The sequence below is a fragment of the Hylobates moloch genome, unplaced genomic scaffold, assembly GCF_009828535.3.
Source record: "Hylobates moloch isolate HMO894 unplaced genomic scaffold, HMol_V3 SCAFFOLD_6, whole genome shotgun sequence".
In the NCBI taxonomy this organism is placed as follows: Eukaryota; Metazoa; Chordata; class Mammalia; order Primates; family Hylobatidae; genus Hylobates; species Hylobates moloch.
This window is the reverse complement of record NW_026652281.1, coordinates 32,599,180-32,618,310: the sequence shown is the minus strand read 5'-3', so window position 1 is coordinate 32,618,310 and position 19,131 is coordinate 32,599,180. Positions and strand designations below refer to the sequence as shown.

General features: G+C 37.1%; 1 protein-coding gene across 1 annotated transcript in view; it reads left to right on the top strand.

The window, feature by feature from the left end:
• The window catches only part of LVRN (laeverin), a 65,050-nt gene that overhangs the window by 39,094 nt on the left and 6,825 nt on the right, over nucleotides 1-19,131 (top strand). Inside the window, exons 11-18 of the mRNA XM_032156610.2 lie at nucleotides 1,273-1,349; nucleotides 1,670-1,809; nucleotides 4,323-4,378; nucleotides 9,142-9,295; nucleotides 10,751-10,845; nucleotides 12,759-12,866; nucleotides 13,579-13,746; nucleotides 13,953-14,090. Of these exons, the coding sequence (XP_032012501.1) occupies nucleotides 1,273-1,349; nucleotides 1,670-1,809; nucleotides 4,323-4,378; nucleotides 9,142-9,295; nucleotides 10,751-10,845; nucleotides 12,759-12,866; nucleotides 13,579-13,746; nucleotides 13,953-14,090 (936 nt within the window). The remainder of the gene's footprint in view (nucleotides 1-1,272; nucleotides 1,350-1,669; nucleotides 1,810-4,322; nucleotides 4,379-9,141; nucleotides 9,296-10,750; nucleotides 10,846-12,758; nucleotides 12,867-13,578; nucleotides 13,747-13,952; nucleotides 14,091-19,131) is intronic.

Genomic DNA, 19,131 nt, shown 5'->3' with positions numbered 1-19,131 from the left:
ATAGATTGCCATATGTTAGTAAAGAGGAAAGGAAGTCTTATTGCAGAGTAGTCTTCTCTTCCTTAGAAATGAAACTGAATGGTAACTATTTCCTTGAGGAATAGTTCTGTGCAGGGGTGTGCACGTATGTGTGTGGATGCGTGCATTTGTGTATGTGTAGCCATACCCACAATATTAGAATTGTGGCCTTTAGATTCAGTTAGACCTGGGTTCAAATACTGACTTGTCAAAAATTCAAACCTTAGGTATTGTTTAAGCTCTGTGAGTTTCAGTTGCCTTATCTATAAAATACATGCAATAGCATGTATCCCAAAAGATTGTGTAAAAGTGAAATGAGTATAAAATAGCCTAGCCTTTATCCCTTTCTTCTTCTCTTCCCTTTCTTAATTTGTTAGCTGATTTTCAACTGTTTTTGATAGTTTTAATCTTCACATTTCATTGCAGTATCAGCACAAATGAGTAATTAATTTTCAAATACCATCACCAAAATTTTCAGATAGTTCTCCTCTTTCTTTAAAGCCTCAGGAGAGAGAAATGGGACACTCAAAGTTTCCTTCTGTCTGTACTACTCTGTGATTTTTCAGAAAACCTGTGTGTCTTAGCTATGCAGATAAACACAGACCCACAGATGACGGTCTTCAAGACACCAGGCTTGTGAGAACTTAACAAGACTGGAAGTATTGCCCAAACTCTGAGTAGTGTGTCTCTTCCAATGATGAATGTGCTTCCTGTGGTCAGCTACTTCATCCAGGTCACGTCCAGCAATGTGGGAAGAATGCAGACATTCAATAAATATAAATGTCATGGCTGATTCCTGTTGAATACTTTTCAGATGGGGAGAATGCTTGAGCTGAAAGTATTTTGAAGTGATTGTCAAGCTTTTTCTTCTAAACTACTTTTCACCTCTCTGGGCATGCACGGATTTGGGTCTGTTTGCAGCGTTTGAACTACCCTTGAGTGAAGCCAGGTGTCTATAATTTAACATACACAGGCCTTGAAGGTTTCAGACATGAGAGTTTTAGTAGCTACCTAAGTTATAAAACAAAGTAAATCCATAAGACACAACAGGAGAGAGGAGTAAACAATAGCCAAAGTAAAACTGGCTTGTAAAAACAGTGGTGAGTAATCCTAAGAGCAAAGGCCTGCATATCCAGAGAGAATGACCAAAGAAACTGAATTCTGTGTGCTATTTCATCATCTCTTTAATAGTGGCTCAGAGTGTATGTTTTTATGTGTGAAAAGTAACCAATTTTTAAATTTTCTTCCAATAAGTGACACTTGGATTGTCCCTATTCTTTGGATAAAAAATGGAGCTACACAACCTTTAGTCTGGCTAGATCAAAGCAGCAGTAAGTAACAAATTTTAAAAACATCTTTACATATATGCATATATAAAGGCAGGGAATAAAATATTGAAATGTCTAGCTTTTGAAAAGCTATCTCATTTCAAACTAAAATGTCATTCTTGTTGAACATAGAGTTTTAAAGAAAAGTGTCAAATCAAAAGCCATTATATGTGAAAAATATATAAGTACCTGGTAAGAGCAATATATATTTTAGAATTTCTTTAATTTTTTGGTTTATTGTTTAGAATCGAGTGTGTATTAAAATAGGTATTAAAATCTTTTTTAAATGTACCATTTCAAATTATTCCCACATTCCTTTATAGAAGTATTCCCTGAAATGCAAGTTTCAGATTCTGACCGTGACTGGGTGATTTTGAATTTGAATATGACTGGATATTATAGAGTTAATTATGATAAACTGGGTTGGAAGAAACTAAATCAACAACTTGAAAAGGATCCTAAGGTAAGGTTGCTTTTGATACTTTTAATTAAATATAATTTATAATGCCTTATCTAGTGTTTTAGAGGTTGAACATTCTGGTGGGAAGAGAGTCCACCTTCATTCCTGCCCCTCACCTCCAGGCATACAAAGGATTTTTTTTCTTATTCTTAGCAAGTGGAGATTTTGATTAAATTTGTTGTATTTTGTTTTTTCTTTTTTTGAGACGGAGTCTCGCTCTATCACCCAGGCTGGAGTGCAGTGGCACGATCTCGGCTCACTGCAAGCTGCACCTCCCGGGTTAACGCCATTCTCCTGCCTCAGCTTCCCGAGTAGCTGGGACTACAGGCACCCGCCACCACGCCCGGCTAATTTTTTTGTATTTTTAGTGGAGACAGGGTTTCACCGGGTTAGCCAGGATGGTCTCGATCTCCCGACCTCGTGATCCACCCGCCTCAGCCTCCCAAAGTGCTGGGATTGCAGGTGTGAGCCACCGCACCCGGCCAAATGTCTTGTGCTTTTGAACATTCATTTTGCTTTTCCAGAACAACCTTTCCAGGTAAGAATCAGGATGCATTTTCCTATTAATCATTAGTTTTGTGAGCTTCGGCAAGTTACTTAAATGTCCTGGTTCCATTTCTTCATTTTAAAACGAGAATATTATTATATTTTATTCATCATGAGGATTAGAGATGTTGTATGTGAAAGTATACTTAAAATTTCTAAACCCATTATAGGTACTCAGTAAATGCTAGCAAATACTAATTTTGCTTCTAAAAACGTATTTCCACTCTCCCTCAGAAGAGAGAAGTTAATTCACGAAACATCAATAATAGTCCAATATCGCTTTATACTATAAAATAACTATAAGTAATTATGCAGTGTATAAACATTAAAATGTTGGCCAGCTCTAATCAATCAGAGTTTAACTGGATTAAACTAAATTTCCATGAGTGGAGCTGGACGCCACCTTAGGAGTCAGTACACTCGGCTCTGCTGTGACTTGCTGTGAGCCTGTCGGTGGTTCATTTAGACTCCACTTACAAAACTGGAGTGTTGAACTAAGAGATGTCTCTGTGTTAAGTGTCTCTGTGTTGGAAAGTTCTCTGAGACACACAGCAGTCTCTCTAGCATGTTGGTTTGGAGCTTAGTTTCTGCGTCAGGGAGACTTGTGTTCCTGTTTTGTTCATTGTTTGCCAGATGTATGGCACATTCGAGCCAAATCTCCCCTTTCTAAGAATATGGGGGAAAAAAAAACAAAAAAACCCTCTTCAGTATTCATGGAGGTGAGGGGTGGGAATGGAGGTGGAGTCTCTTCCTAACAGAAAGATCAACCATTAAAAGGTGAGAGAAGGCATCCTGGTTGTACCTCAATTTCTTATATGTGTAATAATTGGTGTAATATATGTACCTTAAAGGGTTATCGTGAAGATTAAGTAAGTTGATATATGTGTTATGTTTAACAGAGGCCTGACACAATTCAGGGATTCATAACATGTTCAGTAATTAAAACAAATTATTGGGATTTTGAATAAAGCTACAAAGGCCACTTACAGTACTATTTTCTTTTCAAATATTTTCAGAGTGTCTAAATTCTTATTACATTTCTAAGGGCATTCTAAGCCATGAAAGCACGAGGTTTTATCGTTATAGTAATGATTTATTGAAACCATTGTAGATTTACTTCTTGAAAAACAGAGGCACATTATTTCTACAACATAATTGGTGAGCAAATAAAAGAGAATCTTTATGATTAATATTAATCTAGAAAATGTGTTAGTACTGCCAGAAAAGAAATTAGACTATACCAACGGAAAAATTAAACTTGACTTGCTCGGACCCTTAAAGAAATGCCATGGAGATAAAGTTTTTGAACCAAATATATCACAGTTCTGAGAGGTGCTGAAGGTATGATGTAGGAGGCCTTGGGCCCCCTTAGGGACTGAGCTGACAGCAGAGTCCTATGGCCTGGCAATGCCAGGGAGTTCAAACAGAAGTCTAAAGAATTACACTGGCAATTGGCCCCTGCCATTCCATGGATATAAAGGGATCTGTTGGTGGCATTCTATCACATTAGTAAAATCTTAAGATAAATACCATGTGAAAAAATATGATACCTCAATGTTACCAAAATAGCGCTAAATAATATTTATTTAGGGGCTTCTATTCAAAAAACATCCCCGAAAATAATTTGGATGTTGTAATACAACTTAATGTATACTTGTTTTGGAGAGGCCTTTTAAATTTGGTTGCCTGTTTTATTTTTTAACTTGGTATGTTTTAGGAGTATTTTGGCAAAACTCTCTGCCATATTTAAACCTTATGATTGATGTCCAGAGGGTTCATTTATTTAAAAAACAGATGTATGATAAATAAATTATGGGGACTATCCTCAGTAATTATTGTTTCTCTGCAGATGAGATAAGTCATGTGAAGGTGCCTTATAGGCAGCAGTAATCTTTAAATTGTTGTTATTTTGAAAACTACTGAAAAATGTTCTCATCTTCTTCTGGACATATTTCGGTCTAATTCTGCAGGCTATTCCTGTTATTCACAGACTGCAGTTGATTGATGATGCCTTTTCCTTGTCTCAGTGAGTATATTTTCTTCTCTCATGGTTTCAGAATATACCTTGAGACCTTTATAAAAATAATAGCTTCATCACTATGAATTTGATTATTTAGTATATATAGGCCATAACTGATTAAGATTAGGATGAAATTCTGTAGCTGCAATGGAATTTTATAATATAATGAGTTGCTGGAAATAAAAAGACTACCAACTAAGATTTGGCAGTGATTTCTGTTTTCCGAGGGAGATGGCTATAATTTTAATGCAATCTTGCCTGTATTTTAATATATTGCAGAATTATTTATTTTATTTATATTAGATTTACTCAGTGTAAGATATGCTGCTAAGTGTTTAACCAGGTAAATTAATAAATGTTCAGAATTTAAATTTTCAGGCAATAAAATTAAGAAATATATGTAATAAATTAGTATTTTTTCTCTTTCTTTAGCCAGCCATATTGCTTGAATAAATGTCTTCTTATTTTATCCTTCTTTCCTCCTTTTCCCTCTGTGACTTGCAGTACATTTCCTTGTCTAATACTTGGCTGAAATTCCTCTCTCTGTCTCTAAGATCACCATGACTTTACTATTATTCACTACATCCTCCTGAAAATGTCATTTTGGCTGCCTGAGACTCTGGTATGCAAACCTGGTTCTCCTCGTGTATCTGACTCCTCTTCTACTGCTGTGAGCTTCTTAGGACCAATCATGGTTATATTACTTTCTTCTATCTTTTCTTTGATAACTCATTCACTCTTGGGTTTTGGTGACCATTTTATTACGTATCTGTAGAGTGCCAGCAGATGTAAGGTCCTCAGTAAATGTTTGTGGAAGGACATGTTGATGACTTCCAAATCTACATTGCTACTTATCTTTCCTCCTGTCTTAGGTTTATCCTGTGGTCATACGAATTCAGTGCCTTAAACACTGAACTTCATTTTTGTCTCTACCTTGCTCTTGCTATTAATTTCTCCCTGCATGTCAAAGTTACTCTTCTTTTCATCACCAAAACTTGAAACCTGAGAGATATCCTTGATTCCTCTCTTTGCATCATCTTACATGCACAGTCACCAAGTCCTATCTCTTCATTCTTAGAAATGTCTTTTGGAGGTTCACTTTACCACTTTCACTGCTCCCACACTAAGCCAAGCTTTCATCATCTCTTGCCTGGCCTATTAAATTAGCCTCCACCCTTCAGTCCTTTTGAATTTCATTCTGTCTTCTTTAACACTATTGCAATAAAATTGTTAGACATCAATTTCATTATGCTATTCCAATTGTTTAAATCCCTAGCGTACCTTTCCACCTAATCTAAACTCTTCATCCTGACATTCAAGGATCTGCACAGGTTTGAGCCAACTTACCTATTAGGCCCCATTTCTCACTATACACAAAGGAAATCCCCTGCCTCAGTTAGCTTCATCGGCCCATCACACTAATTCCCACCTTATCTTATTTGTCCTGGGCTGCCTTCCTCTTTTTCTACCTATTTTAATCCTATGCATCCTTCACTGCTCTTCCCAAGTTTCTCCTCCATGAAGCCTTCCTTGACTTTTCTGTCTTATCCCTGACTTTTATACGTGCGTATTTTCCTTCTTTGCTACTTTGTAGTGTCCACTGCCTTTTCTGGGACCTTTCATTATTGGTTTCTTACGCATAAGTCTCAGCTCTTCATTGAAGCTCCTCAGTGGTAGGCAAGTGCAGTGTCATATGTACTACAGGCTTACCTCGTTTTATTGTGCTTTGCTTTAAGATTTCACAGACATTGCATTTGTTACAAATTGAAGATTTGTGGTAACTGGGTCAAGCAAGTCTATCAGCATCATTTTCCAGCAGCATGTGCTCATGTTATGTCTCTGGGTCACATTTTAGTAATTCTTACAATATTTCAAGCTTTTTCATTATTGTTATATCTGTTACAGTAATCCGTGAACAGGAATTGTTGATGTTATGACTGTAATTGTTTTGGGGTGCAATGAATCATGCCTGTATAAGGCAGCAACCTTAATAATTGTGTGTGTTCTGACTGCTGCACTGGCCAGCCATTCCTCCATCTCTCTCCCTCTTCTTTGGCCCTTCCACTCCCTGAGAATCAGTAATATTGAAATTAGGGCCGGGCACGGTGGCTCACGCCTGTAATCCCAGCACTTTGGGAGGCCGAGGCGGGTGGATCACAAGATCAGGAGATCAAGACCATCCTGGCTAACACGGTGCAAACCCCATCTCTACTAAAAATACAAAAAAACTAGCCAGGCATGGTGGCGGGCACCTATAATCCCAGCTACTCAGGAGGCTGAGGCAGGAGAATGGCATGAACCCAGGAGGCAGAGCTTGCAGTGAGCCGAGATCATGCCACTGCACTTCAGCCTGGGCGACAGAGCGAGACTCCGTCTAAAAAAATAATAATAATAAAAAATAAAATCAGGCCAATTAATAACCCTACAATGGCCTTTAGGGGTTCAAGTGAAAGGGGGAGTCCTGCATCTTTCACTTTAAATCGAAAGCTAGAAATGATTAAGTTTAGTGAGGAAGGCATGTTGAAATTGAGATAGGCTGAAATTAGGACTCTTGCACCAAACGGCCAAATTGTAGATGCAAAGGATAAGTTCTTGAAGGAAATTAAAAAATACTACTCCAGTGAATACATGAATGATTTAAAAAAAAAGTGAAACCGCCTTATTGCTGATATGCAGAAAGTTTCAGTGATTTGGATAAAAGATCAAACCAGCCACAATATTCCCTTAAACCAAAGCCTAATCCAGAGCAAGGTCCTAACTCTCTTCAATTCTATTAAGGCAAGAGAGGTGAAGAAGGTGCAGGAAAAGGTGCTACTTTAAAGCTAGCAGAGGTTAGTTCATGAAGATTAAGGAAAGAAGCCATCTCCATAACAAAGCACAAGGTGAAGCAGCAAATGTTGATGTAGAAGTTATAGTAAGTTATACAGAAGATCTAGCTAAGATAATTGTTAAAATGGCTGCACCAAACAACAGGTTTTTCCATATGAAACAGTCTTATATTGGAAGAAGATGCCCTCTAGGCCTTTTATAGCTAGAGAGGATAGGTCAATGCCTGGCTTCAAAGTTTCAAAGGACAGGCTGACTCTCTTCTCAGGGGCTAATGCAGCTGGTAGCTTTAAGTGAAAGCCAATGCTCACTTACCATTCTGTAAATACTAGGGTCCTTACACATTACACTAAATCAACTCTGCTTGTGCTCTGTAAGTGGAAGAACAAAGCCTGGATGACAGCACGTCTGTTTACAGTATGGTTTGCTGAATGTTTTAAGCCCATTGCTTAGATCTACTGCTCAGAAAAAAGAAGATTCCTTCCAAAATATGACTGCTCATTGACGATGCACTTGGTTACACAAGCACTATGATGGTGATGTACAAGGAGATTAATGTTGTTTTCATGCCCACTAACAAAACATCAATTCTTCAACCCATGGATTAAGGAGTAATTTCTACTTTTACCTCTTATTATTTAGGAAATACATTTTATAAGGCTATAGCTTCCATAGATAATGATCCTTCTGATGAATCTGGCCAAAGTAAATTGAAAATCTTCTGGAAGGGATTCGTCATTCCAAATGCCATTACGAACATTTGCGATGCATGAAAGGAGGTAAAACAATCAATATAAACAGGAGTTTTGAAGAAGTCTCATTGATGACTTTAAGGAGTTAAGATTTTGGTAGAGGAAGTTACTTCAGATACGGTGGGAATAGCAATAGAGCTAGAATTAGAAGTGGAGCCTGAAGACGCGACTGAATTGCTGCAATCTCATGATCAAACTTGAGTGGATGAGAAGTTGCTTCTTAGGGATGAACAAGGAAAGTGGTTTCTTGAGAAAGAATCTAATCCTGGTGAAGATGCTATGACCATTGTTGAAATGACAGCAAAGGATTGAGAATATTACGTATACTTAGTTGTTAAAGCAGCAGCAGGATGTGTGAGAGGACTGACTCCAATTTTTAAAGATGTTTTGCTGTGGGTAAAATGCTATTAAACAGCATCGCATACTGCAGAGAAATCTTTTGTGAAAGGAAATTGAGCAATTTGGCAAACTTAATTGTTGCTTATTTGAAGAAATTGCCATAGCCACCTCAGCTTCAGCAACCACCACCCTGATCAGTTAGCAGCCAAGGTTATGACTTGCTGAAGGCTCAGATTGTTGACATTAACTACTCAGCATTTGTTGACTATAAACTACTTTTAAATTAAGGTGCGCATACTGTTTTTCTTAGACATAATGCCATTGCTACTTAATAGGCTATAGTATAGTATAAACATAACTTTTATATGCACTGGAAAATCAAAAAAGTTGTGTGACTTGCTTTATTATGATATTCACTTTATTGTGGTCTGGAACAGAATCCACAATATCTCTGAGTACGCCTGTAGTTGATGTGCACATCAGTAGCTGTCAGAGCATTAGATAGAGAATGACTTCTAATTAATATTTGTTGAATGCAAATTATGCTGTCATAAGAATGCATACAGAATGCATAACTCTTCTATTTCCTAATAATCAGTCCAACATTTGGCCTGAATCTTCTCTAGCCTTCAAGACTTTGGACACTTGAAAGTACCAAATTGAAATGGAAGGCCTGTCAACTTTGCTTGGGTTTCATCCTTTCTATAAGATGGGACATTTACCTTCTCGTTTCTTGACTTATTCACATGCCTTATTGAAGTCATGCATTGAAACATGGAACAAATATCGAACGCATGCAAATTACTTAGCAAGTGAAGGTTTTTTGAGTGTGTGTGTTTTTAAATCAAACAGAAACAATTATATTGAGATTGAAACAGCACTTGAGTTAACCAAGTACCTTGCTGAAGAAGATGAAATTATAGTATGGCATACAGTCTTGGTAAACTTGGTAACCAGGGATCTTGTTTCTGAGGTGAACATCTATGATATATACTCATTATTAAAGGTAATTTCATTCTTTCTTAAGTAGTTTTTAAATAAATCCTCTCTTCTTCTTTTCATATTTTAGCCAGCATCTGTGAGACAGGTCTTTTCCAAAGTAATAGTCTTAGTTCCATATATATATTCATTTCCTTAACAATGGCTGATTGATCTTAGAAGAAAAAACCTTAGTCATAGACCTGGTCTTGGACAGGAGTGAGGTTTGGAAGTATACTTCATTCTTGGTGAAGTGACAGTGTGTCCTAAGAAACCACAAGTGGATGGAAATGGTATGCCTGTATTTTTTTAGGGAAAAGGATAGTATTTATTAGCAACTATTTTCCTAAGAGATTGTTAGGCAGCCAGAATAAATTGTAACAACTCTGTGTTTATAATTGCAATATTATGACTCATAGGAACAGCACTTAAATCCAGAGAGATATATTCCAGAAAATGTAAAAATTTGAAGATGCTTTTGATACTAGGAAGAGAAAGAGAGAAATTAGAATTACTGAACAGAGAAATGACATGCCATCATAAATGAAAAAAATATTTTCCATTGTTAGATCTTAAACAGCAATTATAGGAAAAAATAGCAAAGGCAAAATCAAAGTGAAAGTTAGGTAGCCATCTTTGGGGAGTTAGGGGTCACACAAACCAAAAAGTGTGTTAGGTCATGATTTCGAGTGAATTTCTGGGCCATTCGGAGGGTGAGAACACAAATACGTCTAACGGCCCCAGACTTTCTTTTTCCTAGTGGCCGAAGTACCAATGGGAATTTAGCTGAGCTTGGGATGGTGATTACGAAAAGAAGGCACTAAAATTTTGGTGGGATTGAAGAGGCTCATTGATAACATCTGATGACTTGTTCTGGGTGAAGAAGTAAAACTAATATTTGTCTTTAAAGAATTTCGATGAACAGCAGCTAGTTAATTCTTAGGGATGTATTAGTAAACATCTAACTTTTATAATTTTATATTTACCAGCTGATAGCTTATATTTATTTCAAAATTAGGGCTTCAGTTTGTCCAGGACATAAACCAGTTCTTTTTTTTTTGAGGAATGTATACTTAGCGTGGATGTTTTATGGCAGAAAGACTATTTTATATTTTTACATTTCTTCTCTATTTTGGACATAACTGGAAATATATGGGATGATGTTAAATGATAATTATAGCTAATATTTTTTGAGTTCTTGCTTTGTGCCAGGCAATGTGCTTGCAATATATTATATTATTTAATCCTCATAATACACTGTAACGTTGGTATTATGGTAAACCACATTTTATGAAAAATGGAACTAAACCCAAAGAGGTTAAAAAATAAACCAGTTATATAATTAGTAACAGATAAAGATAATTTCTGAAGAAATATCTGCCACTTGTCTATCAATGTCTTTTCAGATAAATAAATAGAAACACAGTGAAAATTCAGTGTTTGCAAGCCAGAACTAACAGTGTATTTTCTTTGTTGTTTATAGAGGTACCTATTAAAGAGACTTAATTTAATATGGAATATTTATTCAACTATAATTCGTGAAAATGTGTTGGCATTACAAGATGACTACTTAGCTCTGTAAGTATGTTTTCAGAAGTGATAATTGAATAAAATGCATTCATATTAATAGGCTTCCAGAAGTAATAAAATAAAATCTTCATATCTGTTATTCATTGAGAGATTTTATATGCTATTATTATTTGAGAACAATAGCTCAGAGGTTGCTGGGCTACATGTATTCTAACAGAAGTTAGTCGTTTGAGATCTTAATTTACCTGCAAAGCACGTGCATGTACACATAGGAGCTTATAGCTCTATATTCTCAAAGCCTAGACTACTGGTTGAAATTATAAATGTGTCCTACTATTGGTGAAGATGTACTAAGCAAAGCTAGCCTATACCAGTGAGTTGAAGGGCATGGGAAAGCCACAGGGGAAAAGGTCCCCTCTGTATATTATTGTTAACAGAAATTCAGTCATTATGCAGATAAGATGAAGTAGGTTGACAGTGATATAGATCAGTCACTGCTATAGATCTGTGAGCGCAAGTTAGTTTCACAAATGACTTTCATATTGCTGGTTTGGTGAGGAGAGTAAACACATTGTCATGGTGGTCTAGGAAGGAGGCAAGAGGCAAAGTGTGGTGGTAGTATTTCTGTCTTCCTTGTGCCCTAAGTTTTGTGTGTAGGATGGTCTGTAGATTTAGGGAGGGACTCTGTAGCCAATAACAGTATAGGGATTATACCTACAACTTCTGGTCAACATGAAGTTCAAATCAATTAGACCAAGCAAGAAATACAAAATATACAAAGTATGATTATTCTGTCTCAATAGTACTCTTCTGGGAGGGCAGAAATTTTAGTGCTAAGGGATGGGATTAGAAGCACATAAAATGGGATCGAGAGTGGTTAGGCAATTTGTATGAATGAGTGGGAAGGCAAAAGTGTGCTCAATCAGGCAGCACATTTGTTAACCAGACATTTCCTTGGCTCTCCTAAATTGGACTGAAGCAGCCTACTTTTTATAGCATCCCAGGGACAGTTCTCTTCAGAGCAGCTCTAGGGAGTTACACTGCACTTCCACAGAACTCCAGCTTGTTGCCACCAGCTTGAGATTGGGATGGGTGAGGAGAGGGAGTGAGTAGAGTATGTAAATGAATGCCTAGAACTGTCTCTCAGAGGACCTCCACCCTTGCACATTCCTCTTCAGCTTATCAGAAGGTCAGGCCAGGCTGGGTTGAAACTGGAGGATGGAGTAGCAGAGATTTGGCGCTGCATTTTCTGGAAACTTAACGGCCAATTTGGGTTTCTTTACCCTGACCCCAAACCTGGAGGAGGGGCCACAAGACATCACTTACCTGGATTTATTATTGGTCTTCACTGTATTCTTTTGAACTTATTTTGTTTTGAAGTACAGTATACAACCCTGCTCAGCTGTAAAAACAAACCAAACCAACCAAACACCTTTATTCTTTTTCTGAACACGTATGTAACAGCCAGGAGGAGTAGAAGAAACATACTAAAGCAAAAGAAAACAAATTGTAGAAGGGGAGGAATGAACTATTCCCTTTCCCTTTCTTGTATAGAGAAAGAACTTTATTTTAAAGTCTCTTAGATTAGATACTCTAAAATCATGTTGTATCCATAAGGCAATTCTAAATAAAAGACAGGAAAAATAAATTGACAACAGCTGTGGAGTGTGTGTACACCCATGTGTGTTTGAGGGAGATGAAGGATGGCAGTAATTTGTTTCTAACTTTCAAAAAATACTGGCCTTAGGAGCTCTTTTTGGTGCCCAAGAGCCTCTCAGTAAATATTTCTCTGAATCTTAAATACATCTGTCATCCACAAAAACAATTTTTAAAACAAACCTGATGTCATTGAAAGGATATTTTAAAATACCCATCTTTTTATGAAACACATATTCTTGGAGGCAGAGAAAATGAGGGTGGTAATGCAAAATAAACTGTTTTTCTTTGAATTTTTCTTCAAGAATATCACTGAAAAAACTTTTTGTGACTGCGTGTTGGTTGGGCCTTGAAGACTGCCTTCAGCTGTCAAAAGAACTTTTCGCAAAATGGGTGGACCATCCAGAAAATGAGTAAGAGTAATATTGTAATTCCTCTTGTTTTTGTCCTATTTTAGCACCAGCAATTTCCCTTTTTGATGTACTCCCTGTGGGAATGAGTGTTTTGCTTTCGCTTGGTTAGGCACTCTCTCCTACTATTCTTTTCAAATACCTTTTTTAAAAAACCAGTGTTTAATGTGGGTCTGTGTATAACAATAGACTAGAATTTATACAATGAATTGTCACCTAGGACCTCTCATTGCCAAAGCATTCTTCCAATAAGCACTTACTTTGAGCTGTCTATGCTTGTTTTGAGTCTTAATAGGTTGTTCTTTATGATTGTTACATCTAAGAGTGCTGCAGAGCACCTCTCTCCATCTCTCTCTTAGTTTGTTGCCTCACTGAGCTCTGAGACTCTCATTTTGGTTTTATTACCTTTAATATACCACCTCGGATGGACTCTTAGGAAACGTGATAATGAGATACAAGACCAACTTGTATTATCAATATACTCTATACTATTCTAATTTACTTCTTTCTTAAAGCCCCTTAGTTTGGAATTTGATGATCTCTTCTCAGGGAATTCATGCTAATGACAGTTCTGACAATTGCCTCTCTAGATTCCTACTGTTGACCCTTGTATCTGTGACTATAAATATTTTTACTAGATTCATGCTTCTAAAATATGATAACCTGGGTAAACATAACTACTATGAAAAATGTCATTTTATGTTATATTTTACAGAATACCTTATCCAATTAAAGATGTGGTTTTATGTTATGGCATTGCCTTGGGAAGTGATAAAGAGTGGGACATCTTGTTAAATACTTACACTAATACAACAAACGAAGAAGAAAAGATTCAACTTGCTTACGCAATGAGCTGCAGCAAAGACCCATGGATACTTAACAGGTGATTATGGTCAACTTACATTGAAAGTTTCTGGTAGAGGAATTAAATTAATGTAGGAAAAAATTGAAATGTGCTAATGTAAGTATTAAAACGATGCGTATTTGTGCTTCACTACCTTAGAACCATGGAATTTTGATTTTGTTAATTTAAGTTAACTCTTTATGTTGGATGTTTAAAATGTATTTTTTGAAAATGCACTTTTGCAGATATATGGAGTATGCCATCAGCACATCTCCATTCACTTCTAATGAAACAAATATAATTGAGGTTGTGGCAGCATCTGAAGTTGGCCGGTATGTCGCAAAAGACTTCTTAGTCAACAACTGGCAAGCTGTGAGTAAAAGGTAAGAAGGAAAGTGAGACCTTCCTTTCATTTAGGTCACTGGTTTGGCACTAGAAGCTCAGCTTTAGTCTAGCTAGGCCACAAACGTCCTTTGCATTGACTAGAAAAGTGATCATTTTTCCTTTGTTTAGTCTCACTACAAACTGCCTGTGTTATGGAAGAGCAATGCATGAACTTTTAACTATGGCTTGAATATTTTTATCTTTTAGTTGACGACATGCCATACTCATAAAACAGATGCCTATTCTACTTCTGGTAAATTCGCCTTAGTTCACCTTTCTTGCACATTCTGCTACAAAAAGTGTTTCAGACTCAAATTAATTTGCTTTCTACATCTTATGCATTTATTTTTAGGGCATGGTTTATATTCAGCAGTTTTGCTCAATTTTGCTAATAGTTTTGTTTGAATAGACTGTTACATTATTTATGGATTGTAAGAAGGAAATAAAAGTTCAACTTCATAATTAAAATTTTATTTATAGTCAAAATGACGCAGGAATATTTACTTAGTTCTTTGTACATCTGAATATTTAATTATCACTAATTAAACAGACATATTTGACATGATAATATGTATGTCACTAGTCCTCATGTAATGATGAAGGTAGTATAAAATTATAAGGAAAAAATGCTTCTGCCAAATTAAATTTTATATTAATGGTGTGGAAAGTGTTTATACTGAATTTTCTAAAATGTGACTGATCACTAACAAGTTAGCGCTTAGTTTTTCTCATGCACATTCCACTGGATGCTACTTATGAAGATGGGGATGATAAGCCTTCTGGGACAGATGGAGACAATAGCTCAATCAGTTTTGAAATTGTTTTAACCCTCACTTTTGCAGACTCACAGTGCATTTTAGCGTTATAAAGTCTCCGAAGCCCTGCAGAAGGAAACCTAGAGTTTTCCATACAGTTTGACTACATAGCGTCTTCTAGGTGTAGTTCTTCCAAACTCCAGCTTGGGATATGCTGTTGTAAACAAAACGTCATTTTGCCAGTAGACCAGTTGTTCCAGAAGAAAGACAGATGGGAGAAACAAAATTTTCCAACCCTCTCATTTGGTTCTGGAACTAAAAAAAAAAACCTATTAGTTAACATTTAGGCCTTGTTTTCTTCTTCTAAAGAATAACAGATGTATGTGATAAGTTCTAAGACTCTTTCTAGTAATAAAAAGTGTTAGTTCTTCTACGTCAAGGTGCAGTTCAAATTATTATTGGAGATGTAAAAGGATTAGGACTTGGTATCTGATAAATGCTGTGGAGGAGAGATGGTAAGGACTTTTGGGGATTTAAGGGGAAGAAAGGGATGTGCATGTGATTTGAACAAGCACAGTTGCAAATCTCCTCCTTCTGCCTGGAGGACAGAACACCAGGAAATGCCTGGAGGCAGAGTTGGGAGGCCAACTTGGGACTAGTCACAGTAACTGGCAGGAGCTTAGAGCACTGGAGAGGGAGCTAGGAGTGGGAAGGTAAGTTGAGGGTCAGAGAGAAGGACGGGTGATAACAGACCTTGAATATCATCTGAAGGAGTTTTATTTTGTGTGCTGTTCACTGGTGATGTCCTATTTCTAACTGGTGTCGTATGTGAAGCCCACACAGACTGTCTTGATTATGACAGTGTGTTAACACTATTGGAGGTCAATTCTAGAATTGGGGGATGGGGATAGACTTAACTAGAGCAGTATAGCAAAGTGGTGGTTTCTTCCTCTAAGAACTATGGAGAGTGTCTCTTCATTATTGTCCTTTGTCCTTTTATTTATTGTGCGTTAGTTTTTCATGTATCCACTGGAGACATGGTATGTCAAAGAGTTAAGGCAATAGAATCTAGAATCAGATCAATCTTAGGATGAGGAGAGTGCTAAATATGTAACCTTAAACAAGATACTTAACCTAAGCTTCAGCTTTCTCATTCATAAAATGAGGATAATAATGAATAGGCTTTCAGATAATTTAATAATGTGCTATTTAAAGTGATGGGTACAAAATAAATGTTTAGTGTTCATTATTATTATCTTACTGAGATAATATGATGTATCTGCTGTATTACAAGTCCCTATATCATTCACTTTATTTCTTTTTCTCAATATTGTCAATTTCTATTTTTATGAAATTGATAACATCCCTCAGCAGTATTAGAGTCTCATGTTTAGAATGAAAAACACTCATTAATGTTATTCTTTAAAATAACATGTTTAGTCTAGGCATGGTGGCTCATGCCTATAATCCCAGCACTTTGGGAGGCCAAGGCAGGAGGGTCACTTTAGCCCAGTAGTTTGAGACCAGCCTGGGCAACATAGAAAGACTCTATTTCTAACAAAAAATAAAAAAATAAAGTAATATATTTATATATGCAATAATTAGTTTTCACAGCCACCCATAAAATAATTACCAATTAATAACCAAGACTCAGAAGTTAAATGACTTAAAGTCAATACCTAGTAAATAAAAGAACTTGAATTCGAACCCGTGTCCCCTGGCTCTGATTCCCGGCTCTCTATTTACTTTCTCCTAAGTAAGAAAATGCATACTTCTTAATTATTTATTTTATGAGAGTACTACTGAAAATATTTAATCTTTTAATGTGTTCTTAACTAATGCCTCATCTACATTTTCAGTGGCTCATGTCTGTAATAATCCCAGCACTTTGGGAGGCTGAGGCAGGCAGATCACCTGAGGTCAGGAGTTCGTGACCAGCCTGACCAACATGCAGAAACCCCGTCTCTACTAAAAATACAAAAGTAGCCGGGCATGGTGGCACATGCCTGTAATCCCAGCTACTCGGAAAGCTGAGGCAGGAGAATCGCCTGAACCCAGGAGGCGCAGGTTGTAGTGAGCCAAGATCACACCATTGCCCTCCAGCCTGGGTAGGCAACAAGAACAAAACTTCATCTCAAAAAAAAAAAAAAAAAAGATATGCTATATCTTTTAAACATTTTGAGATGCCAAGATTTGTTCAAATATTTTAAATTTGTTTTACTTAGAAAGCTCATCTTATGACATCAATTCCAGAAAATGTTTACATAAATGAGGTGGCTTTTCAGTTGATTTTTAAGAAATTAATAAACTTAGTTTTTTAGAGTAGTTTTAAGTTCACAGCAAAATTAAGCAGACAGTGTTCCCATATATCCCTGTCCCCACACAGGCACAACCTCCCCCTCTATCAACATCCTGCATCAGAGCCACACATTTACAGTCACAAGTTGATTAACAACAGAAATACATTCTGAGAAATGCATCCTTAGGTGATTTAGTCATTGTGTGAACAGCATAGACTGTACTTACACAAACCTAGATGGTAGAGCCTACTACACACCTGGGCTCTGTGGTATAGTCTATTGCTCCTAGGTTACAAACCTGTACAGCATGTTACTGAATACTGGAAGCAGTAGTAACACAACGAACGGCAAGTATTTGTGTATTTAAACATATCTAAACATAGAAAAGATAATTTGCTAAAAGGCATTGTGCTACAATGTTACAATGACTATGACATTGCTAGGGGATAGGAATTTTTTAGCTCCTTTTTAATCTTATAGGACCTCCCTCATACATATTGTCCATTGTTGACTGAAACATTGTTATGTGGCTCATAGCTGTACTATAATTGATGAATATAAACAGGCACATCATTATCACCCAAAGTCCCTAGTTTACAATAGGGTTCACTCTTGGTGTTGCACATTCTATGGGTGTTGATGTATTAATGTATAATGATGCATATTCACCATTGTAGTATCATACAGAATACTTTCACTACCCTAAAAATCCTCTGTGCTGTGCCTATTCATCCTTCCCTCTGCCCATAGTCAGTTGCTTTTTTATGAAAATATTTGAATAACCTACTTCTTATTCCAGAAGATTTCGTTTTATTTTTTGTTTTTCTTTTTAATGTGTTGAGTTTTTGGTTGCTGGTTTGGTCTTGGCTGTGGGAGCTAGAATCATCGTGAGTACAAGCAGAGGAGCTTTGCACCCCTCCCATAAGGTGGTATCTTGCTGGGATCTTGTGCTCCATTTCTACAGGGTGAGAGAAAGACTGGCAGAGGCAGCTTGCCTAAATGGAAAAACAAACAAATACCATCTCATGTCCAGCTCTGCCCTGGGCATGAAGTGACCAATGCCGTGGTTTTGAGTATATCTCTCCCTTGTCTCAGAGCACTCATGGGCATATGTCGCACAGTGACATGCAGGCAAGCTCACAGACATCGTCTCCACACCAAGGCACATGTTGGAGTTGAGTACATTGCCAATAGCGGTGCAGGAACCGCTGCTCCTTTCAGCCAGGCCCAGAATTCTTCCTAGGAAGCCTAATCTGGAAATACGTTTTGGAATATTTGATTGAATAAAACAACTTTTGGCTTGGTCTTGCCCCTCACTCTCATGTAGAGGGCATTGCACTGGTTGGTGTGGGAAAATTTAGTTAATTATTGGGCCAAAGATGATCTCTTGAATACTCAGTCCAATGAGAAAGACTCCATTGGTCATAAAGCTATCTTTCAAGTTACAGAAAAGTCAGTAGGTACACATAGCTATGAATAGGTCCTGTGAAAGCATGTGAATAGGGATGAAGCAACAGTATTTTTGTGACTTTTCACTGGATGTGGTAGAAGCATTATTTGTGCTGTTATCATCTCTGTTGAATGGGCTTCACAGCATACAGAAAAACCAGTTTTATTTGAATATAGAATACAGAGCATGATCAGTTTTAAACTCAACCTGTCCAAAATGAATCTTACCCTCTTCACTAAGCACTTGATTTTTTTTCTCCACATGTTATTACATTGCCTAAAGTCTTAAGCTTAACAACATGGAATCATTTTCACTTCTACTTGGTTGTATTTCATGATGGGGAACATAGCCAAAAAGGCTAAACAGGAGCACAAGCAAAATGAGAAGTTATCAGAGTGGAGGGTCCAAGCACTGGGGGGCCTGTTCCCATGGCATGGATCAGGCTGGATGCCTTGGTGTCCCCATGCTTGCCTCATAGCCATCCTTGCCAGAAGGAATCTGACACAGCAGAGGAGATAAAGGGAGGGGTAATGTG